At 43.5% G+C, this 15,577-nt stretch overlaps 1 protein-coding gene across 3 annotated transcripts in view; it reads right to left on the bottom strand.

Moving 5' to 3' along the window:
* The window catches only part of waplb (WAPL cohesin release factor b), a 52,528-nt gene that overhangs the window by 20,401 nt on the left and 16,550 nt on the right, over nt 1–15,577 (bottom strand). For all 3 annotated transcript variants that reach the window (XM_031314945.2, XM_035997421.1, XM_035997422.1), the window contains 10 exons: nt 14,676–15,091; nt 13,729–13,853; nt 8,268–8,363; nt 7,998–8,168; nt 6,690–6,826; nt 5,006–5,117; nt 4,345–4,602; nt 1,971–2,082; nt 1,763–1,860; nt 1,063–1,139 (listed from right to left, as the gene is read on the bottom strand). In XM_031314945.2, the coding sequence (XP_031170805.1) occupies nt 1,063–1,139; nt 1,763–1,860; nt 1,971–2,082; nt 4,345–4,602; nt 5,006–5,117; nt 6,690–6,826; nt 7,998–8,168; nt 8,268–8,363; nt 13,729–13,853; nt 14,676–15,091 (1,602 nt within the window). The remainder of the gene's footprint in view (nt 1–1,062; nt 1,140–1,762; nt 1,861–1,970; nt 2,083–4,344; nt 4,603–5,005; nt 5,118–6,689; nt 6,827–7,997; nt 8,169–8,267; nt 8,364–13,728; nt 13,854–14,675; nt 15,092–15,577) is intronic.

The following is a 15,577-nucleotide window of genomic DNA, read 5'->3' as shown; positions in this document are numbered from 1 at the left end:
AGACAGGGAGACAGAGAACGAGACAGACAGACAGACGAGAGACAGACAGACAAGGAGAGAGACAGACAGACAGAACGAGAGAGACAGACAGAGTACGAGAGAGACAAGTACGAGAGAGACAGACAGACAAGGAGAGAGAGAGACAGACAGACTACAAGAGAGACAGAGAGAACGAGAAACAGACAGAACGACAGAGAGAGAGACAGACAGAGAACGAGAGAGAGAGACAGAGAACGACAGAGAGAGAGACAGAACGAGAGAGACAGAGAACGACCGAGAGAGAGACAGACAAAACAAGAGAGACAGACAGAACGAGAGAGACAGACAGAGAACGACAGAGAGAGAGAGACAGAACTAGAAAGAGAGAGACAGACCGATACACACAGACAGACAGAGAACGAGAGAGAGAGACAGACAGACACACAGAAAACGAGACAGACAGAGAATGAGAGAGAGAGAGACAGACAGACACACAGAAAACGAGACAGACAGAGAATGAGAGAGAGAGAGAGAGAGAGACAGAGGTCGGGTCATTTCCCGGTGGACTACACTCTCTCTCTGCTGATGTCAGAGGGCAAAGGTCAGCGCTGTGACTGACAGGATGTCACCACCAGGAAATTAATCAACAAAAACCCTGATAATGACACACATAATGACCATCGGGCATACAGAGTTAGACTGGCACACACACACACACACACACACACACACACACCTAATCTGCAGTCAGTGTTCACCATCTTTATATGTGTACATTCCCATGATAAACTATTCTAAGTATTCAGCATGTCCTCAAGAATATTCTTAAAAAGATCTTTTGACCATCAGGGGACCCCAGTGAATAGACATGGCAGGACGATGAAGAAAGAAAGAGAAAGAAGAACAGCTTTTAAAAGGAGTTCTGTTTTTACAAATTCAGTTTCACAGCTTCAAGATGACCAGCAGGGTTGTGTTGTAAAATCAGTCAACACAAAATCATACTGAATCCTATCTGACGACTGGAATGTACTGTGTGTGTGTGTGTGTGTGTGTGTGTGTGTGTGTGTGTGTGTGTTTTCTCACTTTGCAGAGGAGATGATGAGTGATGAGTCTTTGTAGGCGATCAAGTAGCCCTGGTTCTCTGGGTTGTGGACCGTCACCTACGCGCACACACACAATACACATTTACATTTCATTTAGGAAAATATAGTATCAACATGAGATTTGAACTCATCTCTTGCTGCTGCTAAGGTGAATCCTTATGGGTCAAAAAAAAAACAAAAAAAACAAATGCACCTGCCCTTGCACAAACCTATGATTTATCAATGTAAACCTACATCTGAGATCAACCTCTACATCTGGAAATAAAAAAGACAAACCTGTAGCCAGATAGACCCGACTGCGTCCAAGCAATCCCAAAAGGTAATAGGATGCAATTACGATTAAATGTTTTTTTGTTGCAATATTCATTTCACGCTCCCAAAATTTTATTCCTTGTTTATGTAAAGTAAGCAGATGTCCTAATCATAGAGTTCAACTAAATCTCAATAGTGGGAACAGGTTATGGGAAAAATTATATTATATTAGTGGTTTTTGTGTCAACTGTATACATTCTTTGTGTTGATTGCTGACTTTAAAAAATGAAACCATTTGTTCTCGGATCCTTTTAGTTCCACTAACATCTTCTTTCGTCAGTTACAAAAGTTTTCCAAAAGATATAGTTGAGTCTGAGAGTGCTGCGTACTACAAAGGTACGTTGTTCTATAGACTGTGTCGCACTTACACTCTCCAACACGCGTAAACACCTCTCAGCTCCCCACAGAGACGACACCATCTTCTCCTTCTCAGCCTCCTGGTTTAAGTTATCAACACACTCCTTCACTGTGGAGGGAGAAATAGAAAACAGGGAGACAGAATCAGAAACCTGATGCATCGTCGTTATTTTCCCCCGTTATTGTGAGTCAATACAAATTCTTTATAATATCTTTCACCTTTATCGATGATGTGGTCCAGTCCTCCCAGTAGCCGTAGTTCCTCTTTGAACCAGTCTCCCGCTCGCTTTGAGGTCAGAGACAGTAACGTCTCCATGGCTAGATGACCCGTCTGCAGGGGGAGAGGAGGGACAACAGGAATCAAATCTAAACCTTGTAGCTTGTACGAGAGCGTTGGTTGGCCTTCTTTGCCCAATCGCAGGTTGGAGCATTGGTGTATTTTTCTTTTTAAGGCCATACTGTGTAAACTGACCTCCTTACTTATGTTCTCTCCTGACTCTTAAAGTCACCACCAGGGATTGTAATCCTCGATCATATGGGCCAATCATGTATGAATGCGAACTGTCTTCAGTGAAAAGTGACTTTAAAGTTTTTGCACCTTCATCCTGGTATAAATTGCAGAATCATCTTAAATTAGACTACCTACCAACAATGACACAGTTTAAAATTAGGATAAAAGGACTATTTGAGTACTAAATGCACATGTGCTGTTACTGAACGCTGCTGGTGATTATGTTGAGATGATGTTCTGTTTTACATTGTTTGTTTTTCGCTGTATATTTTAATATGGAACTATTATACTGCCGTCTTGGCCAGGACTCCCTGGAAAAAGAGAGAGTATACCGGAGCTAAATGTAAGGTAGATCGTACGTACGCTCAAATTAGCTGTGCATTGTGGGTATTTTATAGTGGACAATAGACCTTTTTCACGGCAGACATGTTGACATGTCATATTAAAAAAAGCACTGGTGTATACAACCATTAACCATTAATGATGGCTGCATTCCACTTAGGAGAGGCCCTGGTATTGTTCATGCTGACTCACTGAAATAGCTCACTGGGACACTTGATGGAGCCATCGTTAAGGTTATCAATTTCAGCTGTGCTTTTCCTACTATGACAAGTCAACATGTCTGCTGTGAAAAAGGTCCATATAGTGAATGAAGTCTGTGTGACATCATCATCTCTCGCTGTCTGTCAGCTGCTCATTGTCTAACATATCAGCAACACTAAAGCAGAACCAGGAAACCCGAGTCGTTATAAATTTGGTGTTGCTCCATTATTTCTGAGTGTCGGCGAGTTTCAGATATTTTGTCCAATAAACAAGCAGCTCTGTCGACCGCGTGACCTGTGTTTACAGTGTTTGGTGCGTTTTACAAAGTGCAGTGTGAACGCAAACCGAACCAAATGAAAAATGCAACAACGTTGCAACGTCACCCCCCCCCGAATCGCACCAAGTCCAACGAACTACAGGTGTGAAAGCGCCCGAAGAGACGGACACCAAAAGCTTATATTAACTGTAGATGTTTTACATCATAAAAGATCTTCAGTTGGAGGTGCAAGAAATATCTTGACACGTGTGGGTGGCTCTGAGTCACCCTGAGTGAAGAGCTGCTAAAAGAAGAGGCTTCAGTGGAGAGATGGAACACTCTAAATGCTGTTTCAAGGCTTTTTCACCCAACAGTTCTGCAGGAAACACTGAGGGAATTGGAATTAAAATGATCCAGTGTGAGGAATATTCACGCAAAACTAAAAACCAGCAGTGCTAGTCTTTAAAGGAACACGCCGACTTATTGGGTCTTTGTCTTATTCAGCGTATCCCCCAGAGTTAGATAAGTCCATACATACCCTTCTCATCTCCGTGCGTGTTGTAACTCTGTCTGACGCACCCACCGCTAGCCTAGCTTAGCACAGATCCTGGAGGTAACCGGCTCCATCTAGCCTAGCTTAGCACAGATCCTGGAGGTAACCGGCTCCAACTAGCCTACTGCTCCCAATAAGTGACAAAATAATGCCAACATGTTCCTATTTACATGTTGTGATTTGTATAGTCACAGCTTGTACAAATAACAAGTTCACATGAGACACAGCCATCTTCTAACGTATATAAACTGGGAACTATATTCTCAGAAGGTGAAGCACTACTACTTGGGCGGAGTGATTAGCGCAACACCTTAAAAGCACCGTTGTTACTCTGCTCCTCACCACGGGGCTTCTCAGGTGCTGCGAGCAAATCACTCCGCCCAAGTAGCAGAAGTAGCAGTGCTTCGCCTTCTGAGAATATAGTTCCCAGTATGTATACAGTTAGAAGATGGCTGTTGTACATGCTGTGACTATACAAATCACAACATGTAAATAGGAAAATGTTGGCATTATTTTGTCACTTATTGGGAGCAGTAGGCTAGTTGGAGCCGGTTACCTCCAGGATCTGTGCTAAGCTAGGCTAGCGGTGGGTGCGTCGGACAGAGTTACAACACGCACGGAGATGAGAAGGGTATGTATGGACTTATCTAACTCTGGGGGATACGGTGAATAAGCTAACGTCCCAATAAGCCAGCGTGTTCCTTTAATAAAAGTAGGCTCTGTCCAGTACCGTTATGTTCTGTAGGTCCAGGTGCTTGTTATGCACAGTGTCGCAGAGCTTCCTGATCTTCTCCTTCATCTTGGCAATCTCTCTGGCGCTGAACTGAGCCGTGGAGTCGGTTTCTGTCCCTGTCACGGCCAGGCTCCCCTGATCCTGGTCCAGCTCCAGCAGCCGGATCATCAGGTCCAGACAGGACCGGTCCAGATCCATGTTCAACCGGTCTCGGCTGAGGATGTACATCAGAGACGCCGTACACAGAGCCAGGTTCTGCAGAGGGAGAATTCATGTATTACAATGTAGATGAAAATCCACTTTGAAAAAAATAAATCAAAAAATTCACATTTCTTAAACGAAATTCACTTCTGTGAGATTATGCTAAACCTCTACAGCTTTGTACCATTTAAGGATAGAATGTCTAACAATACGTCTTATGCCACACATTTCCTCACACATCACAATTTAACATATCGTGGGTTCTGTAATGAACTTCACTCAACCCTTCGCCTACTACCGCTCCAATCTGTTCAAGTATTAAACTGACTTTCTAAATTAAAGATGAGAAAATAATTAAATATCATTCATTCTGCCATTATTTCATTCATTTCATTACTATACACTGTAGTTTCCATCTGCAGGTGTGTTTGGTACACCTGTACCGACTGATCCTTACCGGGTGTTGAGGGGCATCATTGAGCGTTTTGAAGACCTGAGCCACCTTCCCTCTGGCCCGGAGGTGCATCCTGAAGCTGGGCATGGCACAGCGCGTAGCTAGGCTAATCACACTGGAGAAACAACACACACATCATCAGCAAATGGTGAAAAGAATGCCTTAATATTTATGATAAGCCCTATTAGCACGGGACTAGTAATACCTGGAGACATCTAGTAATTTGTAATTATTGCGGAGGCAGTTTGTGATCTTAATCCTGTGCGAACCTGCCAAGTCTGTAGTTCAAGTTAAAATTCCACCGTAAATGACCTACCATATCTCCCCAAACACAGAGGTTGTGTGGTAATATTAGTCCCGTGTGAATCAGCATCTCTGTGATTCGGGGTTGTACTGGCTGAGTTGGCAATTTAAAATCAAAGTTTTGATCAAAGACTTGACATCCTATGTGGGGGATAATGTCAGTCAATTTGAGTAAATACAGACTTTGCTTATCCCGCGTGAATGTGGTGCACAAAACGATAACGAAATGAGGTCCCCAGATAATACTAGTCCTGTGTGAATGGGGCTTTATTCAAATACTTTAGAGAAGAAGTTTAAGTAAGCTAAAAGTCTGAAACTAACACAAACGTGACCAGCCTGAAGTTGACCACAGCAGCAGGGCAATGGGGAGGGTGTTCTTCATTCTAGGGATAGACCGATTATCGGGACCGTTTTTTGGCAGTTTGTAGATTATCTGTTCCGTCATTTTATTTGCCTGATTACCAATAAAGCTCCGCTATACAGCTCTGTGTCTGTCCCTCTGCTTCGGTTTCACTCACCACTGAGTCTGACTTCATGTCCCGCCCACAACACTATCGGACTCTCTGTTACTGGCTATTATGTTGAAAAATTCTCATTTAGCAAATAATTGCTTAAAGGAATTTAAGAAAGTATTGTGTTGTAACATTCCAAAATCTTAATTTTGACTTAAAGGTACAGTGTGTAGGAATGTCTCCCATCTAGCGGTGAAATTGTATTTTGCATTCAAACGAATAGTGCTCTCTAGCGCCTCGCTTTTTCAAACGCATGTTGCACCTACGGTAGCAGTTATATACCAAGAAGCTATGACAATATGTCTTCCAATTTTCGCTTTTTTGGCGACGAGGATTCCTTCTCCTGTGGCTCGGCATAAGTATGATCCTCCATTATGAACTAAAGTGCAGCGCAGGCTTTCACATTTACCGGGGCGGTGACAAGCGCCTCTCACTGATCTCCTTCTCTGTTTCAGTCATGTGACGCTGGCTCTGAACGAACACGCGTTGTGGATTAGCTAGACCGGTAGGCTAGTGCTCTATGTCCCTCTCAGCGATTAGACACGGAAGTCTCCTTGGACTTGCCCGTCCAATGTAAATACAGGTAAGAAATTCTTCGCTTACGAGGATAAGTCAGATTATTGGCAGAGGTCATTTTACACCAATGAGGACATATTTATGAATGAAGACATTGATTATAGCTAATAAAATACTTAAAACACTACACAGTGGACCTTTAAAGATTTTAATTGTCACTGTAAATGCATATCGGCTCCAAATATCAATTATCGTTTTCATTAACTACTAATAATCGGTATCGGCCTTGAAAAAAACAGTACCGGTCGATCCTTACTTCATTCCGTCCACGGGGGGGCATGCCAGCGGGGTCTTACCTAAGGCAGCGTGTGTTGAGAGGTTGTCCACTCTTCAGACCAGTAGCCAGATACTCAAAGTCATCAGTGAACTCCTGGTTCTCTCCAAACTCCACCACGTCGTTGAAGTGCTTCACATGCTGGACGACTGTATACAGCTGCAAAACAGGGGGGGTGAATGAGTGCAACATGTCCAAAAAAATACCTCTTCTTCACGTCCTATCTTTTATAGTAGTAAGTGACAGGGAATGTGGTGGAGGGGATGACATGTCACAAAGGGCCGGTTGGATTTGAACAGAGACGTTTCAGTTACACCAGGACGCCTTAATACCTTTATACTAAAAGGTGCTGTCACACGTTTTTTTAGGCTACAACATTTTTTGTCACATACAGCAAACATCTCCTCACTATCTGCTAGCTGCCTGTCCTCTGAACACACTGTAAAAAACATCTCCTCACTATCTGCTAGCTGCCTGTCCCCTGAACACACTGTAAAAAACGCGGTCTCTGTAGGCTCCACAAACGCCAACAAAAACAAACTGCGCCAACCTGCACCACCAAACATAACAAACAGTCTTCCAGCCAATAACCGACAAGGATTTGGGGGTGGGGGTTGGGGGGTTAGTGCGTGGAAGGGAGGGGGAGGGGCGAGCTAACCTATCCAATAAAGGCGCAAGCCCAAAAAATGACCTTTACAATACTTCGAACGTCAACAAGAAGTGACGTCACCCAACATCGCTTAGAGCACCTTTAAGTTCATTTTTGTGCAATTCTCTGTTAAGTAACAGGCGATTCCACCGAAACTTTGCAGGTTGAATGACAGTGTCTAATTAAGTGGAGTGGCTGCGTCAAGGAGAGATACCACAAGTCTTTCCATCCTGCTGATGTCAGACTTTAGAATCACCAGACCCCACACACCCACACAAATGAAAATGACTTATATTGTAATACTGTAAATGCATTCTACTATTGATTCTCTTTACTTATATTTAATTACGTGTTTGTTTATCTGTGTCTCTTACTTTTCCCCCTATCCCTTGCTGCTGCAACAGTGTCAATCTCTCCATTGTGGGATTAATAAAGGATTTTAATTCTTGAATCTTAAAAATGCAATCAAACACTGCACTCACGGCTAAATTTTAAATTAACATTGTCCTCCACTAAGGTCTACCAGTAAAGTCCCTCACAAATGACACGATAAAGTGCCAAATACCTCTTTAACTGTTTACTTCATGGCAGCAGATTTAAAAAAACGGACACTTTGAAAGGGCATGTTAAGTATAAAGGGGAGTCAAACTGTTTTAGTTACAGTGAAACATTTCGGTGTACCTCTTTGTGCTCTTTGCGGCATTTGAGTGCAGTGACGGCGTCCTGGTACAGATCTGTGGGGAGGGTGACACACTTGGTGACTTTGGGAGGAGGGGGAGGAGCCTTGAAAACGCCATCGTCCTTATGAGCATCAGTGGGCTCCTTACTGGATCCTCTTGTCGAGACTGGTGCCTGGAAAGAGAAAGGGTTGATGTGAAATGGGTTTAAAAAAAAAATACACACACACATACATACACTTACTGCCCGTAACTCTGAGCACTGAGAACTTACAGGAGCTGTCTGTGATCGTGAGATGAAAGTCGAAGGGGGCTCCTCTTCACGCTCCAACGTCCAGTGTCTGGCGTTGTACACGGCTTTGGTGGGAGACTGAACACAAACAAAAGCCAGATATACATATGAACATATGACGATAACTTCCTTTACTTTCTGTTTTCACGTGTCTGCTAATGAGACAACAAAGGGGGTTGTGCATTTGGTGAAACACAATTAAACACCAGTGTATGTTGTACAGGAGGGAAACAACTAGGGATAGACCGAGTATAGGCCCTGGCCGTTTTTTGGCAGTTTGCAGATAATCTGTATCGGCGTTTTATTTGCCTGATAACCGATAGAGTTAATGAATTAAAAAGTGGTCTACTTTGGCTCGGCTACAGCTCTGTGTCTGTCCCTCTGCTTCGGTGTCACTCGCCACTGAGTCTGACTTAATGTCCCCCCCCCCCACAACACTATCTGACTCTCTGTTACTGGGAATTATGTTGAAAGTTTCTCATTTATTAAACAAAGTTTTGTAAGCGATGTCATGCATTTTTTTTTTTAGGCTACAACATTATTTGTCACGTACTCCAAACATCTCCTCACTATCCGCTAGCTGCCTGTCCCCTGAACACACTGTAAAAAACATCTCATTATCTGCTAGCTGCCTGTCCCCTGAACACACTGTAAAAAAACGCGGTCTCTGTAGACAGCCCAGGCTCCACAAACAGCAACAAAAACAAACTGCCAACCTGCACCACAAAACATAACAGTCTTCCAGCAAATAACTGACAAGTTGGGGGTGGGGGTTGGGGGGGTTAGTGCGTGGAAAGGAGGGGGAGGGGACGGGATGAAGAGGAGGAGGGAGGGGCGAGCTAGTCAGTTTTGTTTGAAAATATTTCAAACGTCAACAAGAAGTGACGTCACCCAACATCGATTAGAGCACCTTTAACTACTAACAATCGGTATCGGTCTTGAAAAACCAGTATCAGTCGATCCCTAGAAACAACTGTAAAGCGTCTTTGAGTGTCTAGAAAAGAGCTATAAAAAATATTAAGAACTGATGATGGGCTGCACCGATAACTAATTTCTGTTCTAAGTTCGGTTTCCCTCCCAGAGACCACGACAGTAGGAGCAGACACTTTCATTTATATCTAAATTCCTCACAGTTTATTAAGGACTTTTCCCAGGTTACGTTACAAGTCCATTTCGCTTTTCACTTTCTGTAGTTTCGTGAGGCACCGGTGATTTATTCCACATTAATCTTGAACTTTTTAATCTCTTTAATCTGAAGTTAAAAAAAAAAAAAAGGTTTTAGTCATCAATAACATTTGAAAAGTTGAACCTGTGACTCAAACAATTACTTTTGTTCATATGATTGCATTCCGTCGTGTTAAAAGAATGTGCCGTCTCCACACAGAGAGGTTTAAAACTACAAAGTTGGTGGCATGAATAATAAAGAATAAATGTCAAAATATGGGTCGTAGCTAAAAACAGAGGCGGAGAGGAAGAAGAGGAGATGCTGTGAGACTGAAGGACAGAGACAAAGCAGTAAGAGGTGAAAGAAAACAGGATGACTGGATGCATATTAAACTGGAGAGTCAGCCAGCACTGATCAAACAGCAGGATACACATACACCCTCCACCCTCATCCTTGGCTCGTCTCCTCTTCTCTTTATGTATTTTTGCCAAACCTGTGGTTGGCGGTTGCCGGGGGAATTCATAATGAAAAACAAAACAGGGAAGGGCAGGACAGAGAGAAAGAAAAGAGAGAATTGGCTCAAGAGTACTGAGGGAGGTGTGGGGGGGGAATTCTTCACCACATGGTTAATAAGCAGAGACAAAAGAGGAGTTTGGGGATGAGCTTTGCTGTGCTGGAACATCAACACAGCGCATTAAAAGCCTCCTACAGTAATCTGAATGACACAGACGGACACCTACCCCACCCGTCCCGCCCACCTGCCGCTAAGCAGCATGGGAGAGATGAGAGGGAAAGACGAAGGTGGGCGAGCGTGGCCATGTTCCTGCTGCAGCACGAAATAAAAGACTGGTTTGGCATCGCGGGGGTGACCATTAACAGCAAACTGCCTTCTCATTGGCCAGCGGTTGGTTGGTCTTGAAAAACTTGCTGATAGCAAGTTAAAAATCCTTTATTAATAAATGGATAACCAATGCATTTAGTATCTGATGTACCTGAATAGTTTTACATAGTTTACTTTTCAGAAAACACCATATTTTTGTTGTACTGCACATTGCTGCAGCTCCTCTTTTCACCCTGTGTGTTGAGCTCTCTGTTTTAGCTACAGAGTGAGGCATCGTACTTCTATCCCACCTTTGTTGGGAGTCTCACATGTGCAGTAGCTAGGTAAGGACTACTAGCCAGTCAGAAGCAGAGTATGAGGACGTGCCCTGACAGTACCTAGGTAAGGACTACTAGCCAGTCAGAAGCAGAGTATGAGGACGTGCCCTGACAGTACCTAGGTAAGGACTACTAGCCAGTCAGAAGCAGAGTATGAGGGCGTGTCCTGACAGTACCTAGGTAAGGACTACTAGCCAGTCAGAAGCAGAGTATGAGGGCGTGCCCTGACAGTACCTAGGTAAGGACTACTAGCCAGTCAGAAGCAGAGTGTGAGGGTGTGCCCTGACAGTAGCTAGGTAAGGACTACTAGCCAGTCAGAAGCAGAGTTTGTGAACAGTGTTTTCTGTTGGAGATGGTAAGTCCCTTTGGGGTGGACTTTGGGCTTTTTCACTTTGTAAACCTATAACGTGCACAAAAAAGATATATAACACAACAAAGGTAAAAGCCAAAAAGCATAATATGAGCACTTTAAGGTATAGTTCTGCATTGGTGTCAAATCTCAGGTATCATATCAGCAGTTAGTTCTACAAACATGACGGACAGATAAACATCAAACAGGATGTTATCTTTTCTTGTGGGATGACAAAAAAAAAAAAAAAAAAAACATTCGGGTGATGGAACAATGAAAAGGGTCACACTGGAGCTCTAGAGAGGGTAATGGTTATGTAATATTTGCTCATCCCATAAAAAAAACTTTCACTAAATAAACTTTATATGGATGAATACATCTACACGCTGTCCTTATGGTAAAATCTAATATCTCCCAGCGTCCTCACCCCAGCAGACACACACAGCGTACTGTAATTAAGGCAGAGTTTTGACAGCTCCTCCGTAGGCCGCTCACTTCCAAGGGTTATTGCTTCTATAAGTCGCTCTTTCACTCTCAATTATGGTTAACTGCAGATGGAGTGAGGGAGCCAGAATGTACCGAAAGAAAGTTAGAGCATGAAGGGAGGGGGCGAGGTACAGAAGATTATTCAGGGAGGTAAAACGCAATGGGGAAGTGGAGACAGAGAGAAGAGCACATTATTCAACTGAGAAAGGGAAGGGGAGTCAGGGTATGAAACTAGAGAACGAGAGAGAGTACATTAAGAACATTATTATGCTCCTATGGGCAATGTGACTGCTAATACTCTCACAGCAGAGGAAATTAACCTTACATTTGGCGCTTCAAAAGTTGCCTGCAGGTGCTGAGAGAGAACTTCTCAACAAAGTTATCTCGGCCTCTACTGAGACTTCTGACGACGCAACCAGAGAGCACGAGACACAGTTCGCTTACAGGAGCGCTGCTTAAGACTTATTTAAACTGTTAAAAATGTGTGTTTTTTTCTGGTGGAGTGCTTAGTTGAGTAGAAGTTTAGACATTTTAAAAAACAGCCATCTGTGTGTTTTCCAGGCTGGCTGGATGTACTGAAGTAACTGACTTTCCCCTGATGGAGTACGCACAATTTGGGGGAATAAAAAAAAACACATGAAATATGTAATATAAACACCAGACGCAGTGGCTCATGTGTCTAAATTACTATGTTCTAGCTAATCCCGATCCCCACCGACAAAAAACTATTTGAGTTCAGAAATTAGTCTTGCTAATAAACGGCTACAATCATTCATCACTTTTCCCAACAAAGTTAAACTCCAAAAAGTGCACTGAGATCTGATTAACAACACTTCTACAGCAACAAGACTACAATCAAATGATCGGTTCATTCCAAGTTTTACACCTGATTTAAGGCTTTAATTGCAGTGAAATTCAAGCAAGAGCAAAAATAACCTCAAGCAGGAAACGCTGACGGGCACATATGAGTTACTTAGGACTTGCACTTCTGCTGATGGCATTGATTTCTTCTAGAAAAAGGCAGCGAGCTCTTATGAAATCAATAGAGTGATATCCAGTCCGCCCAGTCTGAGAGCCCGGTGACAGGCCATTAGCACGCTGACAAATAAGGAGAGAAGCCGTTGAGATGACTCAATCCATCCCCTCGGACAGCCATGAATAAACCAGAGCCGAACTCCTACACACACGCAAACACATTTCTAACCAATCCACTGCCAGAGTTAAACCTTTTTCTCCCCCTCACTCTCTTTTGCAAAGGATGATGGTAAATGCAGTTTCACAAAAATAAAAGAATAGAGCTCTGCCAAAATGCTTCCTTCCACAAGTATGTCAGCAGTCAGAGGTGGGCACTCTGGTAGACACAGACTAGAGTTTAGATTCTCTGCCCGAGCCGGGACCGCTATGATCGGGTCAGGCCCTTAATCAAGCATTTGTGTTTTTTTAATCATTACTTTATCAGCCTTATTGGGTGGGGAGCAGGCTCTGCCTCTCCAGCTTCTCCCGTAGCTCTGGGTGGATGTCCTGCACTGACTTGAGTGTGAGGTAAACCGTGCTACACCGCGTCTCCCCCCCTCTGCAGCACTGTTGTCTGCCAATTAGAGTGATCGAGACAAGAAAGTCTCCTATATGGTTCCAGGGCTTTGATTATGTTGCTGCCTTGATCTGTTCCCCACACTATTTGGCTGAGGGAGCTACGATCGAGATTTTTTTTTTTACGTTTCTTCATTCGGATCCATTTGCGATCCGTTCCATTCTGAATAAACAAACAGTGCAGTTTACATGCTTCATCGTTGTTGCATTACCGGTATTTATTAAGATTATTCTAAACAGATTTCTGTTCAGACAACTCGGAATTGTAGTTGAGAACGTCAGTTATAACGGCCCACGTATTAAAAAATTGTCGGGTTGAAATCGGGCTCGGGCTCATAATTACAGTTAATGTGTCGGGATTTTTTGGGCCCGATCTGAGCTCTAACACAGACACACAGGTTCAACGTTTTATCAAATGTAGCAGTTACATTTAGTTCATTTCCAGCCAGTAAATAAACTAAACTCAAAGGATTTTTTTTTTTTAGCGGTGGGGGCAGGTCTGTCGGAACAACCCCTTGTGATCAGATCACCCCCCAACACGCATGCTACTGCCAGGTCTGAACAAAGCCATATTCAACGAGTGACATCTCAAAGACTGAGAGGGTGTAACATGAAATGTCAGCCAACACTAAGCAATAATCCATGCCTTCGTGTGACCTGGCAGTGATGTGGGTGAACATGGTGCTGAGTCTGACCTTCTTCTGTGCGCTGAAGATCCTCCTGAAGTTGTCTGGGTTATTCTCTGCCGGTTTGCCCTGAGGCGGTCTCCTGGGAGCCCTGGCGACCACTCGGAGGCCATCCTCGGAGAAGTCCAGGACGTCTGCAGACAAAACGTACACTCGCCATCACTAAAACTATACAGTCAGTCAGGATGAGTGGCCATCTTTACAACACTGGGCTTATTGGTCCCATTTTCTGGAACAGAATAAGGACTGTTCTGTGTGGGCACTAGCTGCGAGCCTTTCCCTCCTGAACTGATCAAATTCATTTATATAATAGTTGTTGTTGTTCACATTTTTTGGCTACGTCCTGGATCTTCGCAATCCTACCTACAGCACTTATAAGTTACATTATGCAGTAACGCACAAAGACTTTTCATTGAAGAGTGTAGTGTGTGTAGTGTGTCTCCATATCGCCCAGCCCTGTGTGTGTGTGTGTGTGTGTGTGTGTGTGTGTGTGTGTGTGTGTGTGTGTGTGTGTGTGTGTGTAGAGCTGGGCAATACATCGATATTATATCGATATCGTGATATAAAACTAGATATCGTCTTAGATTTTGGATATTGTAATATGACAGTCTTGTCTTTTCCTGGTTTTAAAGGCTGCATTACAGTAAAGTGATGTCATTTTCTGAACTTACCAGACTGTTGTAACTGTTCTATTATTTTCCTTTACCTATTTAGTCATTATATCCACATTACTGATGATTATTTATCAAAAATCTCATTGTGTAAATATTTTGTGAAAGCACCAATAGTCAACACTACAATATCGTTGCGGTATCGATATTGAGGTATTTGGTCAAAACATTGTGATATTTGATTTTCTCCATATCGCCCAGCCCTGTGTGTGTGTGTGTGTGTGTGTGTGTGTGTGTGTGTGTGTGTGTGTGTGTGTGTGTGTGTGTGTGTGTGTGTTTTTTAACCTGCTCCTATCCTGCTTTCCTGCTTCTCCGCATTCTTCTTGTTCTCCTTGGCTGGCGGTCTGTCCAGCCTCTCCAGTCTCTCCAGCCTCTCCAGTCTCTCCAGCCTCTCCAGAGTCTCGAATGGATCCGGCGGTTCATCGGTCGGCGTTTCTTCCACAGCCACTACTGGGGCTCTCTGGGCGGCCGCGGCTTTCTTGGCCCTCCTCCTCTCTTTGGCGCCACCGTCGTCGCCGTCGTCGTCGTCGTCTGCGCCGTCGCTGTCGCTCATGTCGTCAAAGCCAAAGTACTGGATCTTGTAACTGGACCGGCCGTCTGTGTTGTCGCCGCTGTTCTCCTCCTGATGGGCGTCTGCGTCTTCGAAACCAAACAGGTCCATCTTACTGGCCTTCTTTGACTTTGTGTGGCTTGGTTTGAGCCTGAGGCGAGGACAGGAGCACATTGAGAAAAAAAACACTGTTTACATCCGGCAGTCAGAAAGACAAAGTCAAAGCTCGTTTATGAATAACTTCAGGCTTCAGTAAAATGTTTGTTCAACATTAGCCGACATGAAAACAGCAAACGGCCAAATTTTAATGAAGACTTTTTTTGAGGAAACCAATCTGTTAATTCCAACCCAGGTAATGAAAGCTGAAAACTTAATTAAAAATGTCTTTCTTGTAGCATTTAAAAAAAAAAAAAAAATCAGAAGACATCCTGTGACAGTAAAGGACAGTCTCACTTCATTTCACCCAAATAAAATGAGTGTATTTCTTGTCCTGGGATTAAGCATAGCAGCCAGACAGATCACAGTGGAGTAATCAGGCGTGGAGCTTTGAACGCTGAAATGAGGCCAAAAATTAAACACTGCTTTTACCTGGAACCTCCCTCATAAAGATGAAAACATGCAAAAGATGTAACATGCG

This window comes from Sander lucioperca, chromosome 22 (genome assembly GCF_008315115.2).
Source record: "Sander lucioperca isolate FBNREF2018 chromosome 22, SLUC_FBN_1.2, whole genome shotgun sequence".
In the NCBI taxonomy this organism is placed as follows: domain Eukaryota; kingdom Metazoa; phylum Chordata; class Actinopteri; order Perciformes; family Percidae; genus Sander; species Sander lucioperca.
Note: the sequence above shows the minus strand (reverse complement) of the source record. Positions and strands in the feature narration are given on the sequence as shown.